At 38.6% G+C, this 16,859-nt stretch overlaps 1 protein-coding gene and 1 long non-coding RNA gene across 3 annotated transcripts in view; one reads left to right on the top strand and one right to left on the bottom strand.

Moving 5' to 3' along the window:
* LOC129437827 (uncharacterized) overlaps positions 1 to 16,859 on the top strand; it is a 149,652-nt gene that overhangs the window by 96,236 nt on the left and 36,557 nt on the right. The window lies entirely within an intron of this gene.
* Positions 14,434 to 16,859, bottom strand: part of traf4a (tnf receptor-associated factor 4a) — a 34,966-nt gene continuing 32,540 nt past the window's right edge. The window contains exon 7 of the mRNA XM_073862974.1: positions 14,434 to 16,607. Within this exon, the coding sequence (XP_073719075.1) occupies positions 15,975 to 16,607 (633 nt within the window). The 3' untranslated portion in view covers positions 14,434 to 15,974. The remainder of the gene's footprint in view (positions 16,608 to 16,859) is intronic.

Genomic DNA, 16,859 nt, shown 5'->3' with positions numbered 1-16,859 from the left:
TATCGTCAATCTCACATGGTAAAGAAAGGATGATCTCAAAATTTGGCATATCGCCCAACACTACTCATTATTAGTCAGAGCCGATGGTGTAGGGCAGTGCTTCGACATATGGTGCAGACGTACTTTTGGTGACCCAAGTTCGATTCCAGGCTTCAGGTCCTTTGCCGGTCTCTTACCCCTCTCTCCACCTTTGGGCCCAAAAACATTAAAAAAATATCTTAGTATTAGATTATGAGACTTTAGCTTGGATTTTACAATCAGGGTCACATATTTAATATTTAATTACATTTTTAATATCAAAATTTTATGTCCCAATGAGAATAAGTGGTTGTGCTTTATCGTCTTGAAAATGATGCCACAATGCAAAATAGTGGTGCTATAAATAGTATTCTTTCATGCAAATATCATCTCATGTTTCTCTTTTGATTCTGAAGTGAAACAAGCTTTGTCACTGCATGGTAAAACTGGCACATGAGAGCATTTGGTAGGGTTTTCTGTTCCAACTATAGAGCACAATAAAAGTTGTGCGGAGATTAAGACAAATGGCACGCGGAGGGTTGGGGGTCAGCCAACAAAGGGCCTTGTAAAACGCATTATTCCTCATCGGCATGACTGTCTAACCACAGCAGCCCAGACGACAACAAGAGTCTGTCAACAAGCAATACAAAGCAGCCAGAAAAGAGGTCATGTGACATCAAACGCTACTAAATCAAAGCAGACTATTTTTCTCAGTTTTATAAACGAGGGGTTTTTCTGTCATGTGGGCTCAGCTCAATAAAATATGTAAATAGAGCCAATATTGCAGACTGGAGTACAACGTGGTTTACCATTTACTTTTCTGTTTTATATGTGCCTTTATATCCAGTGATAACTAAATTTAGATTTGATAGAGACTTATTATCGTATGCTGGCGATAGGTCTCTGTACATTAAGTACTGTTTAATTTTACAGTATGTCACTGTAAAGCCAGGTCCAAATATGATAACGTATAAGAAAATTAAACAGAAGACCTTGTCTATTTACATCCTCAGATGGTTTAATGTCAGGTTACCCTGGTGACTCAAGATATAAGCTCAAACACATTTAACTCTTTACATTCTTGAGCCTAAAAGGTTTCAAGCTCTATATAGTTTTTAACAGAATTTAAATTATGGACAAAGATTAAAGATTTTGTGATCTTATTCTGAAGCTTTTCAGATGATTGGACCTTTGTAGTCCCTCCGTATCCCATCTAAAACAAACTCATTTAGTTAATTAGCTGGAGAGTCTCAATTGGAGTGCATTGGTGTATACGGGCCAAACCTTTCGGTAATAAATATCAGCTTTGTGTTGGAGCAACTTAGCCCTGGCAACAAAACATTGATTGTTTCCAATTGGCAGGCTTCCCTTTCCTCCGACATAGACTCGGCCAATCAGAATCCGGCTTGATGGAAAAGAGTCTCTTCACCGTGGCAACCACTCCTCTCTACCTTTCTCACAGTCCACATGCACATGCAGACAGTCAGTCATAACAGCTCGTCCTGTGAACTGTGACTCGGCAGGTCTCTCATAAAGAGACACTGACTGCTATTTTCTACCTCTCTGATTTAAACACACTGATCGGACTGAAAAAAAAATTGTTATGCAGGGAATTCCCTAAATGTGCATGGACTATGTGGATCTTAACAGCAGGATTACTGTAAATTATGTGTGTTGCATTGCTACATTTATTTTGTGGTTTTTTTTTTTTTTTTGCATTTACAGTATTTAATTTTCTAAACTTGTCTGCATCTCAATCAGCATCCTTGTTCAGTAGTCTGGGCACTGATCAGGGAGTCGGCCATAATAAATCGCAAAATCCTCCTTGTTCCCTAAAAATGTCCACAATGCAACCCAAAAACCAGTGAGCATCGATTTCTTCAAACCGAAACCGCGCAAGCCAACTCAATAAACTTCATAAACTTGTTTTAGTTTTAATATTAACACACATTGCTAGACACAAAGGGACCACAATCTACTTAATATTTAAATGTAATAATCATCCAAATGTATGCACCAATGTGTACAAGAATAATGAAAGTGTTTTACTTTAACAAGTGTTTAAAAATTAAGTCATAGAGATGGTTGGTTTTGCCCGGTTGTTGATGAATAAAAGCTGTGATTTATCACATCGTGCAAAAAGCAGTCACTTCACAGAACAGTGTCCCAATGTGAAGTGAGCTAGGGTCCTTACCAGTGCCCAAACCTGTGAACACGATATATTGATTCACAACCTTGGGAGCGGATTAAGACACATCTATTATTTTCCTCTATTTTATTTTAATTGCATTGCTGTAACCTTAATTGTCTGTTTTTTTTTTTGTTTTTTTTTTGAAGACAAAAGCAGTATTTATTCCTCTATAAGCATGAACTTATTAGCATATTAAAGCCTAACTTAAACGCTTTCTAAATTTATATTGCAAACCTGTGTTCCCAACATTGTTTTCACTTGACATGGAGCAAAACATTCAGTATTTCCACATTGTGTCCAGTGAAACATTGTAATACATGCTCAGAAATTAAACCAAAATACAAGCTTGACAGTTTTAACCATTTGAATAGCAAACACGTGTTGACTGTCACATTGAAATGTCTCTCTTGTTTTTGACTGTGATGAGTTAGCGGTGTGTACAGATCATCTGTAAAGCGTTTATGAATAATCGTCTAATGACCATCTGCTGCAGATTTTCAGTTTCTCACACTGCCTTTAGTAACTAAATGAGCTTTAAATATAGAAAAGACAATGCAAACAAACCTGAGGTGACAAACAAACCCTTATAAGTACAAATAAATTGATAATAAAGGTGAAGTCTAAACCCTAAGGGCCAGATTTACTAAACGGGGCAAAAAAGCTCAGATGGGAGTGGTAATATCTGCGGTTTATTTACTAAAAGGCGCAAATGAAATAACAATGCACAACAGCTGATTTCCATAATGACCAACGCAATCTACTAAGTGCAGAACAAATTAGTTAAGGCAGAGAACTACACTAACCTTTTCCACTGGTGGCACTTGCGCTACCAACTTTTTCAGTTACTGGCGCAAAATATGATTTGGTCGCACATATTTTTTTCAAGTTATATTAAGGCGCTCTGGATAATAATGAACAATAATGAAACTGTATTGCATACAGATATGCTTTTTATTTTACTTGCCATCTTTTAAACCACATGCCGCCTTGTTTTCTTAAAAGTTGCAGTGTTTCCCATAGATCAGAAATTTACTTGTAGTGGTAACCGGTGAAAAGGGCAATTATTACCCACTGACAAATAATGGTCTACTATACATGTGACAAAGAATTAATAATGTGTGACACAACACAATACTTTGATTTATTGAAAATTAATATTCATTTAACATATTTCATTAATCTAACCACCCCAAACTTTCTTTGCCATTAACAAAGCTGACACTGTTTGTCAAAGCACCACGAAAACACTTACTGTTTTTGCACTGATATATGAAGCAATTAGACCCCGTTTATCAAACTCAATATAATACAATACTATGTATACAGTATATTAATAGACAGTGCAGGTCTATAGATTATAAATGTGACTGATGTTATGACTGATGTTATAATAGTAATAATTTCTATTAGATACTTAAATACTTTTACTGCTTCTGCTCTATCTTTCTATTTCTCTCTTGCCAATTTAAAAAGCTTAATCCACTCATTATTTCAGATTTAAAAGTATACTTGCGGTCCTGGTGACAGACTTTACATTACTTTGCTCGTTCAGTGCAATGGGCTTGACATTAGCACTGCTTTTTTGCTACAATCTCTGTGCAAACTTAATATGGATATGGTTTTAGAAAACATATGGTTTATTAATAATAAGATTATTAAAAAAATGTGAGAAAGAAAATGCAGCACGTGGTCGTAACAAGAACCATCGCCATAGAAACCGAAGGCACGCTGAAACTGCACTCGAGCTTTAGCGCGGTAGCGCTCATGGCCGTTTTCCGATCGACTCGGGTTATAAACACAATATTAATCAGACTTGGGACCCAAAGTAATTAAACTAGGACCTAACCGGACCCGACAGACCATTTAAAATATAAACCCGGAAACCATACGGGTCCTGCGTCCTCAGTGAAGAAAGACATCTGCTCAAGTTCAGAAACATGGAAGACACTGCGCTTGCTTCGTGTCCCACCCAATTCATTGAGAAACAGAGAGCACGCGAACGCACACTCATAGGGAGAGACATGACGTGCTTTCACGCAAAATGAAGCCAACGTGTTGAAGGCTCAGAGAACGTTATAAAACGTATTCTTAAAATCCACATTTCTGTTTAAATAAATGCTCATAGTAAATCATAGCATATTGTCTAAAACATTAGGTAGCACATTTGCGACCCATTAAAAATTAGGGTCGCAACGGCAGTTCAAAAGGTCGCATATGCGACCATTTTGGTCGCAGTGTAGTTCCCTGTAAGGGTCACAAATAGGCAGTGCTGATGCTCAGGTAGATGATCTACTAACACCTGATGTGCTTGAGTTCAGCACCACGGACATCGCAGATGAAAATTTGGGGTGTGAAATCCGAGCCATAGTACACTAAAAAGAACCGGAGGACAAAAAATTAAGGTTTGAAACACCTGGAGCCCCATTCATGAAATTATGCGTAGAAATCATTCTACATTTGATCTTACGATCACTTATCAAAAATGCGTATGTGTGATTCATAAAACGAATGTACACACAGAAAATGCGCATACCCCTTTCTTTCAGATGTGACATCTATAAATCGCAAATGATCTACGTGTGCGCAGCTGAGCAGTTTCAGATCTCCGCCTTTAAACTATGCCTAAATAATGTCATAGACATATAAAAGAGCGCTTGTCAATGTTTAAACCCTTTTGAGCAGCAAGAATGACTTATTTTCCAAAAGCATGCAGCAATCGGACAAGCAAAAGTGTGTACGTCTGCTCACACTCTGACGTGGTACTAAGCACTTTTCCACGTCCAAAGTTTTTATAAATATGAACTTTACTGTGGATCACACTTTACGATCAAATCTGTGCATATGCATGCTTTATAAATGAGGCCCCTGGTATTGTATAACAACATTTGGACGTGAACTTCACTGCTTCATTCTCATTGGTAGTCGCTCCCGAAAGTCACTAATAATTTGCATAAAGTTAAACAATTCTCAACTTTGTCACGCGACTGGACACATCCCATCCAGTTGCCAGCGGTCACTATCAGCTTAAGTCTAAACTATATGGTTCTGTGATGCTATCATGATAACATCGTCTGACACAGCAACATTGATTCAACCAATAGCATGAGTTTGGGCATGATTATCCATTTATCTGATCAATGAAAAATGGCTGGACTGTTTCACAAAAACATTGCGCTTGTCCCAAATGGCACACTTCATGTGAACCTGCGGTCTGGTGGACTTACAGTCGCCGCCTCATATGCATGTCCAGTAAGTCCACAAGACAAAAGGGAGTCACATTTGTCATTTTGGGTTTCCAAAGGATGCTCATGGGCGCCCAATTTTCAGTCGATATTGGTCTATATCAAATAGATCGCTTTTTAACTTTAAATGTCTAAGGAAATCGGCAAATGAGCAAAACATCAGCATGGGCAACCCCCCCCAAGACTTTTAATGATAGCACTCATCTGACAGCTGTGGAGAGCAGATCTGTTTTGTTGACAGTGAGTAAAGGTGCTAGAAAAGAGAGATCTAATGGAGATGCTTTGGTTATGATGAAAGTGGGTGTAATAGGATTAGCACAGCTTAGCCGTCGAGTTGTGATGCGAATACTACAGCACAGCAGCTTCAGAGGTTTGCTTGACATTTCCCCCTAACAAATTATCAGAAACACAGGGAAAAAAATGACACCACAAAACAACGCCTGCACCTGGCACAACCTCAGACAAAATAGTGACCGCAGGATTTGTGAAATAGATGATAAAAAACAACTAAAGTACTTCAGGCATCCTATTTGACCTGATTTAGCCAATTATACAATTGCGTCTGTCTGAGGGCAAAACACAGAGGACAGAGAAAGTGTTTAAAAACAGCATAAACTGCCAATTAAACGTCATTCAGTCGAGATGCATACAGTCATCAACCAATAAAACTGTCTTCAATATATTCAAATATTGTGCACAATTTATAGGTGTACATTAGTGGACAGAAAACATCACTGCATTTTACAGTATATGAACTTTTTCTGCCTTTAAAACACCTTTCCAGGGCAACACAGTGGCTCATTGTGTAGCAAGAAGGCTCTCCGTTTAGATCAGGTGGCCTTTCTGTGTGGAGTTTGCATGTTTAACTAATGTATAGATGAATCAGTCCTCACCATGAATATAACCATAGATGCTGGAATGGTGTTAGGAATACACAGACAAACATAAAACACCTTTTTTATTTGCAAAAAGTCATCAAGCACTTTTATTTTTCAACCACTCTCCTCCAAACACTTATATAGAGACATCTGTTCATAATCCAGTCAATTCCAGAATTCCAGATGGATAAAATCTTTTCCAAATTCATTTTTGTCCCTTGATATTCCCTTGATATATGTTCGGAAATGTGCCATATTAAAGTAAATAAAAGAGGTTGAGGAAGTTTGTGTTGACTTTTTTCTAATCTGCAATCCGTGACCCCAACATCAATTATATACTGAAATCCTCAATATATAATCTAATTTATATGGATGTCACATGGCAGTCAGCTGTAAGGTCATGCTTTCTGTCAGGTCAGGGATATTGTGATAAAAAAACTTGCATGGCGGAGGTTTACTGTCCTATCCCATTTGTCTGGTTTTGGTGTGTTTTTCTCTTCCTGTCGGGAAGCCTGCTAGTCACAGCTGATTTATGTTGGTCTGATCGTACAATGCAAGCTATTTAGTAAAAACCACTACAAACGTAAACAAACAAATGTAAAAAATGGCCCCAAGTATGTACCCCAGCTGTTATTGGGGCACTACCCTTTCAAAAAGTACAGTTTTGGAAATAGAGTACACACAGTACCTGAGTTACCAAATGTATCCTTATGGTACATATTGGGACCTTTTTAAACTGGGGTACATATTTTTGACCATTTTTTCTAGCTGTGTACAGTATAGGTGAGTGAATTTGTATCAAAGTAATGAATTTGTAATGTACGCAGGTTAAGCCATTGAACAACCTGTCCTACATCTCTCAGTCTAATGTCAAACTTAAACTGTTGTTGTTGAGCAACCCTACCTCCTTTAACCTTAAACAGATTCTGACCAACACTTTCCTGGCTCTGAAGAAACACCTCTCTGTTTTACATGAAAAGACACATTCATGGATATGTCAGCGAGGACTCATTTTCCATAAGTTACAGTTGGTTTACAGGAACGGTAGCAGGGGAACACTCTTTCTTTGAGATGGGCTCAAAAATACTGAACCGCAATTAAAAATATTTTGTAATCTAAATCGAGAGTTCAGTGATGCATCACATCCATCTCCTGCACATTCAGCTTTTGTGGGGATGAAACTCAAGCCCACAGGCTGTGATAATGCCATCCCGGCTCTCGTACCCAAATAAAGTGCCCTCCACGCACGGCAGAGAGGACGGCTGACGCAGACTTAGTGAAGAAGATACGATGTGATGTACATCATTGTACACTAGTGCGTAATCGTGCTGTTATCTATGGATGAAACATCACAAGCCAATGCCTATTCTTATCCGAGAGAGACAGAGAGGAACAGAGAGAGATGGTGAGGTTTGAGAAAGTGAGTCATGCTCATAGGATTTAGTGGATATTTTAGTTTGACTTGTTTTGTTGGGATGTCAAAATGCAGTGCGTAATGAATGTAACATCATGTACAAATGTGTTTTTTTTTTTTGCTTTAGCTGGGTTTTTACAAGCAGGGTCACGTACAGTGTCAAGACTTAAAGGGGAGGTTTAATGCTATTTCATGCATTCTGACTTATTAACACAGTTTAAGAGTTGTAGTCATCATGCTAAACATAAGCAAAGTGTCAAAATAGCAGTTGAGCTTGTGACAGCGTATTTCTGAGACACTCACGCCTCCTTTTTCTTACAAGTTTCAGAATTTTTTTTTCAAATGGGGGTATCCGTTACGACTGATTGACCCCATATTCCTTTTATGGGCCTTTACCCCCAGAAAAGCACGATGGCCCTGCACGTCAAGTGAGTGCGAGAATGCGCATTAGCATTGCTTCATCCTGTAGAAGTCACCGGTTTTAGTCATAACTTGGTTTTAGCAAGATAGTTCAACAAAAGAATTGTGTTTTTAGATGTAAGGAGAAGAAAAGCTTATTTAGATTTCCCTGTCTTAAAACAACAGTGGATGCAGTTCGTTTTTCCCGGACAGCAACGTAATTGCGAATGAGTTTGTTTGTTCCCTGGCTGCATTTCGGAGAGTACTGCTTTACAAACAAGGCTCAGTTTGACTTGTTTACAACTGTTGGAGCGGTCAAACTTTAAAAGACCCGGTTTAGGAGTCACAACCACAGGTGTAAGTAAATCCAAATCTCGCGTGTTTTGTTTGCAGTCGCGCATACATGCATGTAATGTAAACAACACCAACAACAGCAAACATTTTTCGCCTCAGTTGGCGTTGTACTGCATTAACAACATTTACACCTTTTAAAACGGGCAAATGCAGTTAAAAACTGGATTACGTTGCTTTTTTATGAAAATAGTGGATAAACAAACAAGGATAAATTACCAGATAGAGACGTCCTGCTGTAATCGTTGCCGCTGCTGTTCCTGTTCGTCCATTACTGACTCAGTATCCGATTCTGGATCATATGTATAATGTAATGCTGGTTATTTTAAAGTTTGATTTCCATCTATGTTGGCTGTGAATCCAAAAGTATTATCCAAAGCTGAGCGTACTCGTAACTCTTCAGCTCCGCCCACCACATGCCTTCAAGTGTTCGACCTTTTCCGACAAAAATCGGAAAGGCTGTTCTTTCTTTTATAAATCTGACAACACGAAAGACTCTTTAGACATATAAATGATGAAATACTACTCTATATGTAAGCAAGATTAACATTAGATTGGCAAAAACGTCTTGTGTTATGTCAGCTTTAACAAAAAGTTGATCATAAAGTGAAAATTGACAGTCCACCCAAAAATAAAAAAAGAAGGGTAACGCTTTACTTGTATGGGTGTTCATAAGACTGACATGACACCTTTATAATCATGACATGACATGTGTCATGAACATGAAGGGGATTTTATGCACATTTATGACAACTGTCATTAAGTGTCATTCGTTCAATTATGTAATTTTTAATGCAAAGATGAAATTTTTTGAATTTTTTTGTTATAACAACTTGACATTAACCAATACATCATAACTTGTCAAAGTCCCACCAGGTAAGTCGCACCAGGCAGCCATGTTTGCAAGGCCTCCATGCATTTTAGTCATGTAAGACTAAACTACAACTTGAATGGGGAAAGATAGCTAAAACACTGGAAGGCACCCATATTGAGTGTTGCATTGTCTCTTATTTATAATAATAGGAGTGCTCAATGTCATCCAATATGTTTTGGTTTGTTTTTCAAAATATTTAGTGTTGAACATGGTTGAAGTTCCCTTCTCAGAGCTATTCCTTGTGGATAGCAAGGCAACCTCCACCATGCAGTGTTTGCTTATATGTGAAGCAGTGAAAAGTCTCAAGTGCATGTTAAATACTGGGACCTTTAAAGAGAGAGCGAGAAAAAGAGAGTGAGTGAGGGAGAAAGGGCACAGGAAGTAGAAAAAGCTCTTGAACCCCGGCTAACGTCAAAGAGGATTTCAACTTTTATTTGAACATCTTTTGAACTTCTATTTCAAAGTGTTATTATGCAAAGACAGCACCAACCCTCATGTATTTTTGGAAGAAGATCAAACTCCAGTGATATGCCTAATATATACACAACATTTTCAGTCATTCCAACGAAAACATTTCTGTAACTGAGATGAACAGGGACTGTCTATGTTAACAAGCTAAATCCAAAATAACACTACCAGTTAAATCAACCTCTTAAAACAAGGATGTTCTTAAACTCTCAAAAAACCACTGTACGGTTTTGCAGTATGGCACATCACAGTCCAAATAGTCAAAATAAAGTTGTTTTCATAAAAAAATACCTCTTTAGCAGTCAACGCTATCACTTCCCGCCAACTGCTAAAACTTTATTGCTTACAGATGCCACTGGCCCTGTAAACTCATTCAAGTTGTGTAAAAGTTGGGCTTTACCTATCGTAAGAAAACTGAGTTTACTCTTTGAGAAACACTGAGCCGAAGAGTCTGCGTCTGAAGGCGAAACACATTGAGATCATAAAAGAGTTTGTATCTGGAGACCCACATGAGACGTTTCCACTCCGCATGGGAAACACATACAGTATGAGCTAATGTATAATTAGATGTTACTATTTTGACCGTGCTTTGCCCTAGGAGCTTGGGTACGCTGTTTGAACTTTGTGTGCCAGAAAATTTAAGGGCCGTCAGCATGGCTTTGTATTTAAATGATTGTGTCTAGAACCGATGTGGTAAACGGTACGACACCAGGCTGGATAAATGTAGTTAAAGCTACTATTTGAATTAGTATAATGTCATGTACGATTTCCTAAAACGCTAGGGTTACACGAATGGATTACTACAGATTGACAATTACTTAATTTCTCAAGGTTTCAAAACAAGTTTTCAAGCAATGTTTTAGTCTTACTAGCAAATGGGACTAACAGCTTTTCTCTAGTGGGAGACATGAGAGGAACATTAATGTGTTTTCGTTCTTTTTATTTTCCTCCGAAACTCCCGTGCACCCATAGAGAGTCCAGAAACCCTTTGGCACAACATCAAAGTTGAGCACGTGTCTGATTCACTTCCTCTGTCTTCATCTCTCGGGGCGTTTGGCACATGGGCCGGCGATGTGAACCGTGTCCAGTAATCAGATATAGCCCCCTTTCACTTGTGCTGTAAAACAAAACGATAAAAAGCACGCAGATTTGGCTCGGATAAAGTGAATGAAATAAAAGCCGTGACACTGTGAGACATTAGAGCGAAGGGAGCAAAAGAAAGATACCGTACATAGCAAAAATATGCTGATGTAGGCAAAAACATCGACCTACCATGAGGAGATCTGACCAGTGAATTATAATGACTTTACCAGATTCTTAAAAAGTCATTTTATAGAGACGTATTACTTATCTACAGTATAAGCAACTTTTACCTGATGCAATATTTTAGAGTTGAGTGTAACTAAAAATAGTGCACCATCTACATTTGAATGGATTTTAATGACTTTTAAAGAGAATATTTTCACCAAAAAGTCATAGATAATATGTAATAATTTATAGAGTTCAGATGCATATGTTTACATTCAGTAATTTCATTTTATGGTAATGAAAAAGTTATTAGTCAGTAACTGAAATGCCCTTACTTTCCACAAATGTCATTTCATTGGTAAAGAACAAATTTGACTGTCATTCGCTTCAAAAAGTGCATGCAACCTTTTTTTGGAATAACCTCCACTTTTAAAAAAATGTCTTTGTACAAGACATACCATATTTTTCAGACTATAAGCCGCGTTTTTTCATAACTTGGCTGGTGCTGCGTCTTATAGTCAGGTGCGCCTTGTAAGTCAGTATGAATACATTTTGACATTTATGAGGCAAAAGACATCATTACCGTCTACAGCCGTGAGAGTCAACCATATGCTGATCCCGTATTTATGTAATTCAATAGATTCAGTGATGTGAAATGACGAGTTATTTTGTCTTATTGACGCATTTTTAATGATGCGGCTTATAGTCCGGTGCCCCTTATAGTCTGGAAAATACGGAAGTAAACAGTTGCAAAATCACTAAAGATGCAACTAGAAACCTTGCAAATGATGAAACTCAGAATTCAAAAGGTGAAAATAAAGAAACTGAATGCTGTAATGCATTTGGCTGGCACATTCAGGCTGTATTGTAAAAAAAATCAATAGAAATTGCAGCTGGGTTGCCGGTAGTCTCGCGTAGCCAGACCTTCAATACTGAAGGTCTGGTGTTTTTCGCTGCTTTTTCTGGACAAAGCCCGCCCACGAGCTGTTTGACCGACATGTCTAACAACCAATCACAGTTTGTTTCGTCTAGCGTCACGTTTCGGACTCCCCACAATAACGAGCCGGCTGGCAACAAGTCAGTTATTGAAATAACCAGCCGCAACCAAAATAGTATCTAAATAAACAACATTACTCACCATAGAACAACGTTGAGCACTTCATCAACAGCCACACCAATGAGACGATCCTGTTAAACGTCTGTTTGAAGCATATCTCTCCACTTTTTAACACATACAAGCAATTCAGGAGAACCAAACTTTTAAACTCCACTAACTGCCTTAAAGAAAACTCTTGGACATCTTTTAGAGAGTCGATGCCGCGAACTATGCATATTTTTGAGAATCCAATGTTTAGCTGATCATGATAACTGCTCATTATTATCCACGTGAACACGACTGATTCTCTTCCTCAATGGAACGTCAGAGCTTTGTTTTCCAGGGACTGAAACTAATCGCGACACTCGCGTCTCCTGGAAATCCGTTTTTTTCCAACCAATCAAAGCCGACTTTAACATTCTCACAGGGTTTCCAGAAAAGTGTACGAAAAACATCAGACGTTCAGCCAACAGTTTGTGGGCGTGACGTCTGAGGCTGAGACTAGGTTGCCGGTAACTTACCGTAGATTTAAATTTATGTTTTTTACTGGCAACATTTTGTTCAAAGTTAAATGAACATTAAACATTTACAAGTCTTTGTCTTTACAGAGTAAAACAAAAAAACAGCATCAAGCAAAACATGAACAAACATGAAACAAAATCTGAAGCAAAAAACAGAAAAAGGTTGATGATGATTTCTGGTTCCCAGAATGCTTTGCATGAGGCTGTTGTTGTATAGTTTATTCTGTAAAGATAGAGACTTGTTAATATTATTTAACTTTGAACAAACTCTTGCCAGTAAATAACAAATTAAAATCTACGGTAAGTTACCGGCAACCAGCTGCAATAACATTGTAATTTCTACTGATTTTTTTTACAGCACAGGTCCAAGTACTCACAAGTGACCCAAGTTTGAATGTGATCCTCAATTGTTTTACATTCGTCTTCTGTACACTTTAAGGGTTTTGCTGAAAAACGTCATGTTGTTTAGTGGATTCTGCTAACAAAGCAGTATTTCTGATTCTGGTCCTGAAGCTGGGATTAAAGAGCATCAATGATCTGAATCACGATTTTACATTTCCTTTGCTGTGTGTGTATTAGTACATGTTAACAATATGCAAAAGATACAAACCCCAAAGTCGCGTGTCCAACGTAAATCTCTTTTCTTGGACTACAAAACACAAAGATTGTAGGCAACAGTTTACTTCCTGTGATTTGTAATGTAGACGAGACCGACATTATCATAATTACTGTCGCTTCAGACTCGCAGCCTGTAAGTTAACTCCTATTAGCATTGCGTTGTGAGCGAATCTTTCAAACATGGTAAGGAGCGTCACATTTCCGGCTGATGTCAGTGGTATTCAGGCCAATTACAGCATACAAATTACTGGCCAATCAGGGACACAGTGCTTTTCAAATCTATGAGTTTTGTACAAAATCAGTGCGTTTCAGGAAGAGAGGGAAATCTGAAGCTACAGAAATGTACGGTATGTGCGTTTTTTTTTACCATAAACCATGCAAACACATTGTATTATACCAAATACACAAAATAACTTTTTAAGCAATGAAATAGGTGCCCTTTAAGCAGATTTAACGTGAAAGTATTTAATGAATGTATAATATTTGCCGAGAGCATTCAGTTAATATCATTATCTCATTTCTTATAGAGATGCCGATTAGCGGCTTTTGCATCTAAGCTCTTCAAATTTTGGGTCATGTTTAACATCAATTACATATAATCATGTGACAAGCAAGAATCAACCGTGTTTGCGTTAAAATGAGCTTATCTTGTCTTTTTTTAGTCATTTCAGTTCATGTTCAGCTTTTAATGTTGCTTATAGTAATTTGAAGCCCAACAGATATGATCACTATAAACATATGCTGTATGGAAAAGAGCCACGCTACAGATTCTTGTCAATGTCTCCTCTTATGTTTTGAACAACGTGTGCCCCTTTAAGATTTAATAAAAGTCCATAACATGTGTTTCATGACCGTGAGAATGCAAGAAGTTTTACATCCTTAGGCTGTGTACAATATATAAAAAGAATGTCTTATGATATGTTATTTAAAAGTGAATTGTGGTATGCTCTCTTTCGGGGCAAATGTGGTTTGTTTCTTCTACAAAGGCTTTGTTTTGTTGGTCCTATGGGAGGATCCTGCGGGACTGGTAAACATTTGCGACTGTAAATGTTCATGCGAGCGAAACTGTTAACCGCACAGAAAGGAGAGTATGTGAAAGAACCACGGACAGCAGATCATATAGACATTGTTTTATTTCAAGTGATATTTGACAAGCAATCATCGACTCGACATATAAAAACATCTGCACCATTTCTCATATCAAGCTGATGTCACGGCGCATTAAAATAAATACTTTCAAGAGGAAATAATACAGACATAATACGTAAAATCCAAACCAGACGAACGAAACGGGTCGAGCAAATGCCACGGAGATAAAACATAAAAAATGTCAATGTACAGGCTCTCCGACTCATTTCCGAAAACGTTGTAGAAAACATCTGCAATACTTTGCAAAATACAGAATCTCAGCAAAAAAACGCCTTTTTTCCAGGTTTTCTCAAAATCATTGCAAAATATTAGCTGGTATCATAGCAGGATAAAACGTGAAGAATGTGCTTTTGCATTTTTTTTTATTAGTATTCACATATATAGTAAGTATCAACAAAGTCCCCCACTGGTCTGTATGGAGCAACGGCAGCCATATTGCACAAAACTCATCTTCCTCAGGCACATGGAAGAACTTTCCTATCGTTCACATGCTGCTTTTGCAGGCACGGATGACCGTGGTTACCAGACACCCTCGCACCTGAGGTACCGACGCGCTTTGGGGCGGCCGTGGCGAGTGCCTGCGTCTTTGTACAGCTGCCAGTGATCGGCATCGTAATACGAAGAACAGAAAGCGTACCGAGCACGTGAGTCCAGGGTTCACATTCAAAGCACCCTCCCCATTATGACACAACCGCAACAGGCGTTGCTCACATTTTTTTCACATATTAAAAAAATTTGGTTCCTTTCATCCACCGTGGCGTAATGCGTTCTCAACACATGCTGGATAAAAATACAGGTTATGGTAAAAAAAAAATTATATGTGAATGCAATCCGATCTTGAATGTAAACAATCTCGCATGGCTTTCGATCCGGAGTGCACGAGTTGAGCTGAACAATCTTTCATTTTCGCAAAAAACCTGACACGAAATCCTGCGGTCCCAAATGGAAGGTGGGAGTCCTGTCTAGCTTACGACACAGAGTTAGCTACATTTACTTCACAGCCATTGTTAGTTTACTTAAAACAAGTTAAACAGGAAAGCTAGGTTCTGTTGACTCCCACCGTTGAGAGAACCAACAGTGGACAAAACTGTGTACACAAAAGGGTACAAACACTGTTTGTGTATGCATGTTGAACACCGGCATAGATGTACCGCCCCGCTGTTGTGTTAAACTTTGTGAATATTTAACATTCTCAAAGTGCAAAGGTTATGAACAGCCTTTCACAGTCCACTTCAATCTTTAAAATGAGTCACAATTGAAAAATAACATTTAAATGAAAATAAATGTTCTAGGCACTACTGAATGTCCAAAGGCGTTGTTGTAAATTGAGGAAGAGAGTGTTACAAAGCAAATTCAAAGTGATGAGTTTGCAGGTCAAACACTTCCACGTTTAAATATAGGTCCCTAAAGCCAGTCAAATAACCAGACAGATGAGTCAGTACGGTTTTTGAAAGGAAAAAATTAGGGTCCATAGGGAGACAAATATTTTTAACGACCAATGCAAGCCTCATGCCATGATTTTTTGCGGAATCTCTATGGAAGCTTTGAGGAAGATGGCGTTATCACGGATGTAGTTCCTCTTCTTGATTTCCTCGTGCGAGATAAACTTCGGGTAGCCGAATCCCAACGTGCTCTCGTCCAGCGAGTTCCGGCTACTAGACGGTTTCTGAAAGTTCTTCCAGTTGGGATCCGGATTGAAGGTTTCCGTGATATGCTGAGGTTTAGACAGCGACGGGTCACTCTGGTCCATGATCGAGAAGGTCACCTTGTAGGAGAAGGGCCATTCCAGCAGGCTGTCGTACTCGCCGGGCAGCACGCGGATGTAGATGGAAAGATGCGATCCCTCGCCGCTGCCGTTTCCGTTTAAGAAAGCCGATACTTGCAGCTTGTAGCCGTAGCGGTGCGTGTAGAAGGGAGGGCTGAAGAATTCGTGGTTGTTGCGAAGTTTTGCCTCCTGGAGCTTGCGCGAGTAGTCGGTCAGCTTCCAGATGAGAACGCCGTCGTGACTGACCGACAGCTCTTCCATTTCCCGTCTCAACTCAATGATTTCTTGCCGCTGACGGCCTACAAGGCTGCACATCATTGTTAGGTGCGACTTTGTGCTCTCCTCGAGATGTCGACTAATGGCCATTTTCGGGCACTGTAAATGCAAAACATTGATGTAAGGATAAGCATTTGTATACTGTAAAAAAAATCTATTGAATATGAAATATTCAGTGACACAGTTGTTGCCTGTGTCATCTGCAAACTGTATAAAAGTTTTAAAACAAGCTCCTTTTATCTTAAAAGCTTAATGATATCAAAGCAGACAGCACACAGCTTCGCCCTCAAAAAGTATATCAAAGTATATTTCTACTGACACAGACACAAATTTTACAGGTGTGGAGGAGGG

Source organism: Misgurnus anguillicaudatus, chromosome 24 (assembly GCF_027580225.2).
Source record: "Misgurnus anguillicaudatus chromosome 24, ASM2758022v2, whole genome shotgun sequence".
In the NCBI taxonomy this organism is placed as follows: domain Eukaryota; kingdom Metazoa; phylum Chordata; class Actinopteri; order Cypriniformes; family Cobitidae; genus Misgurnus; species Misgurnus anguillicaudatus.
Note: the sequence above shows the minus strand (reverse complement) of the source record. Positions and strands in the feature narration are given on the sequence as shown.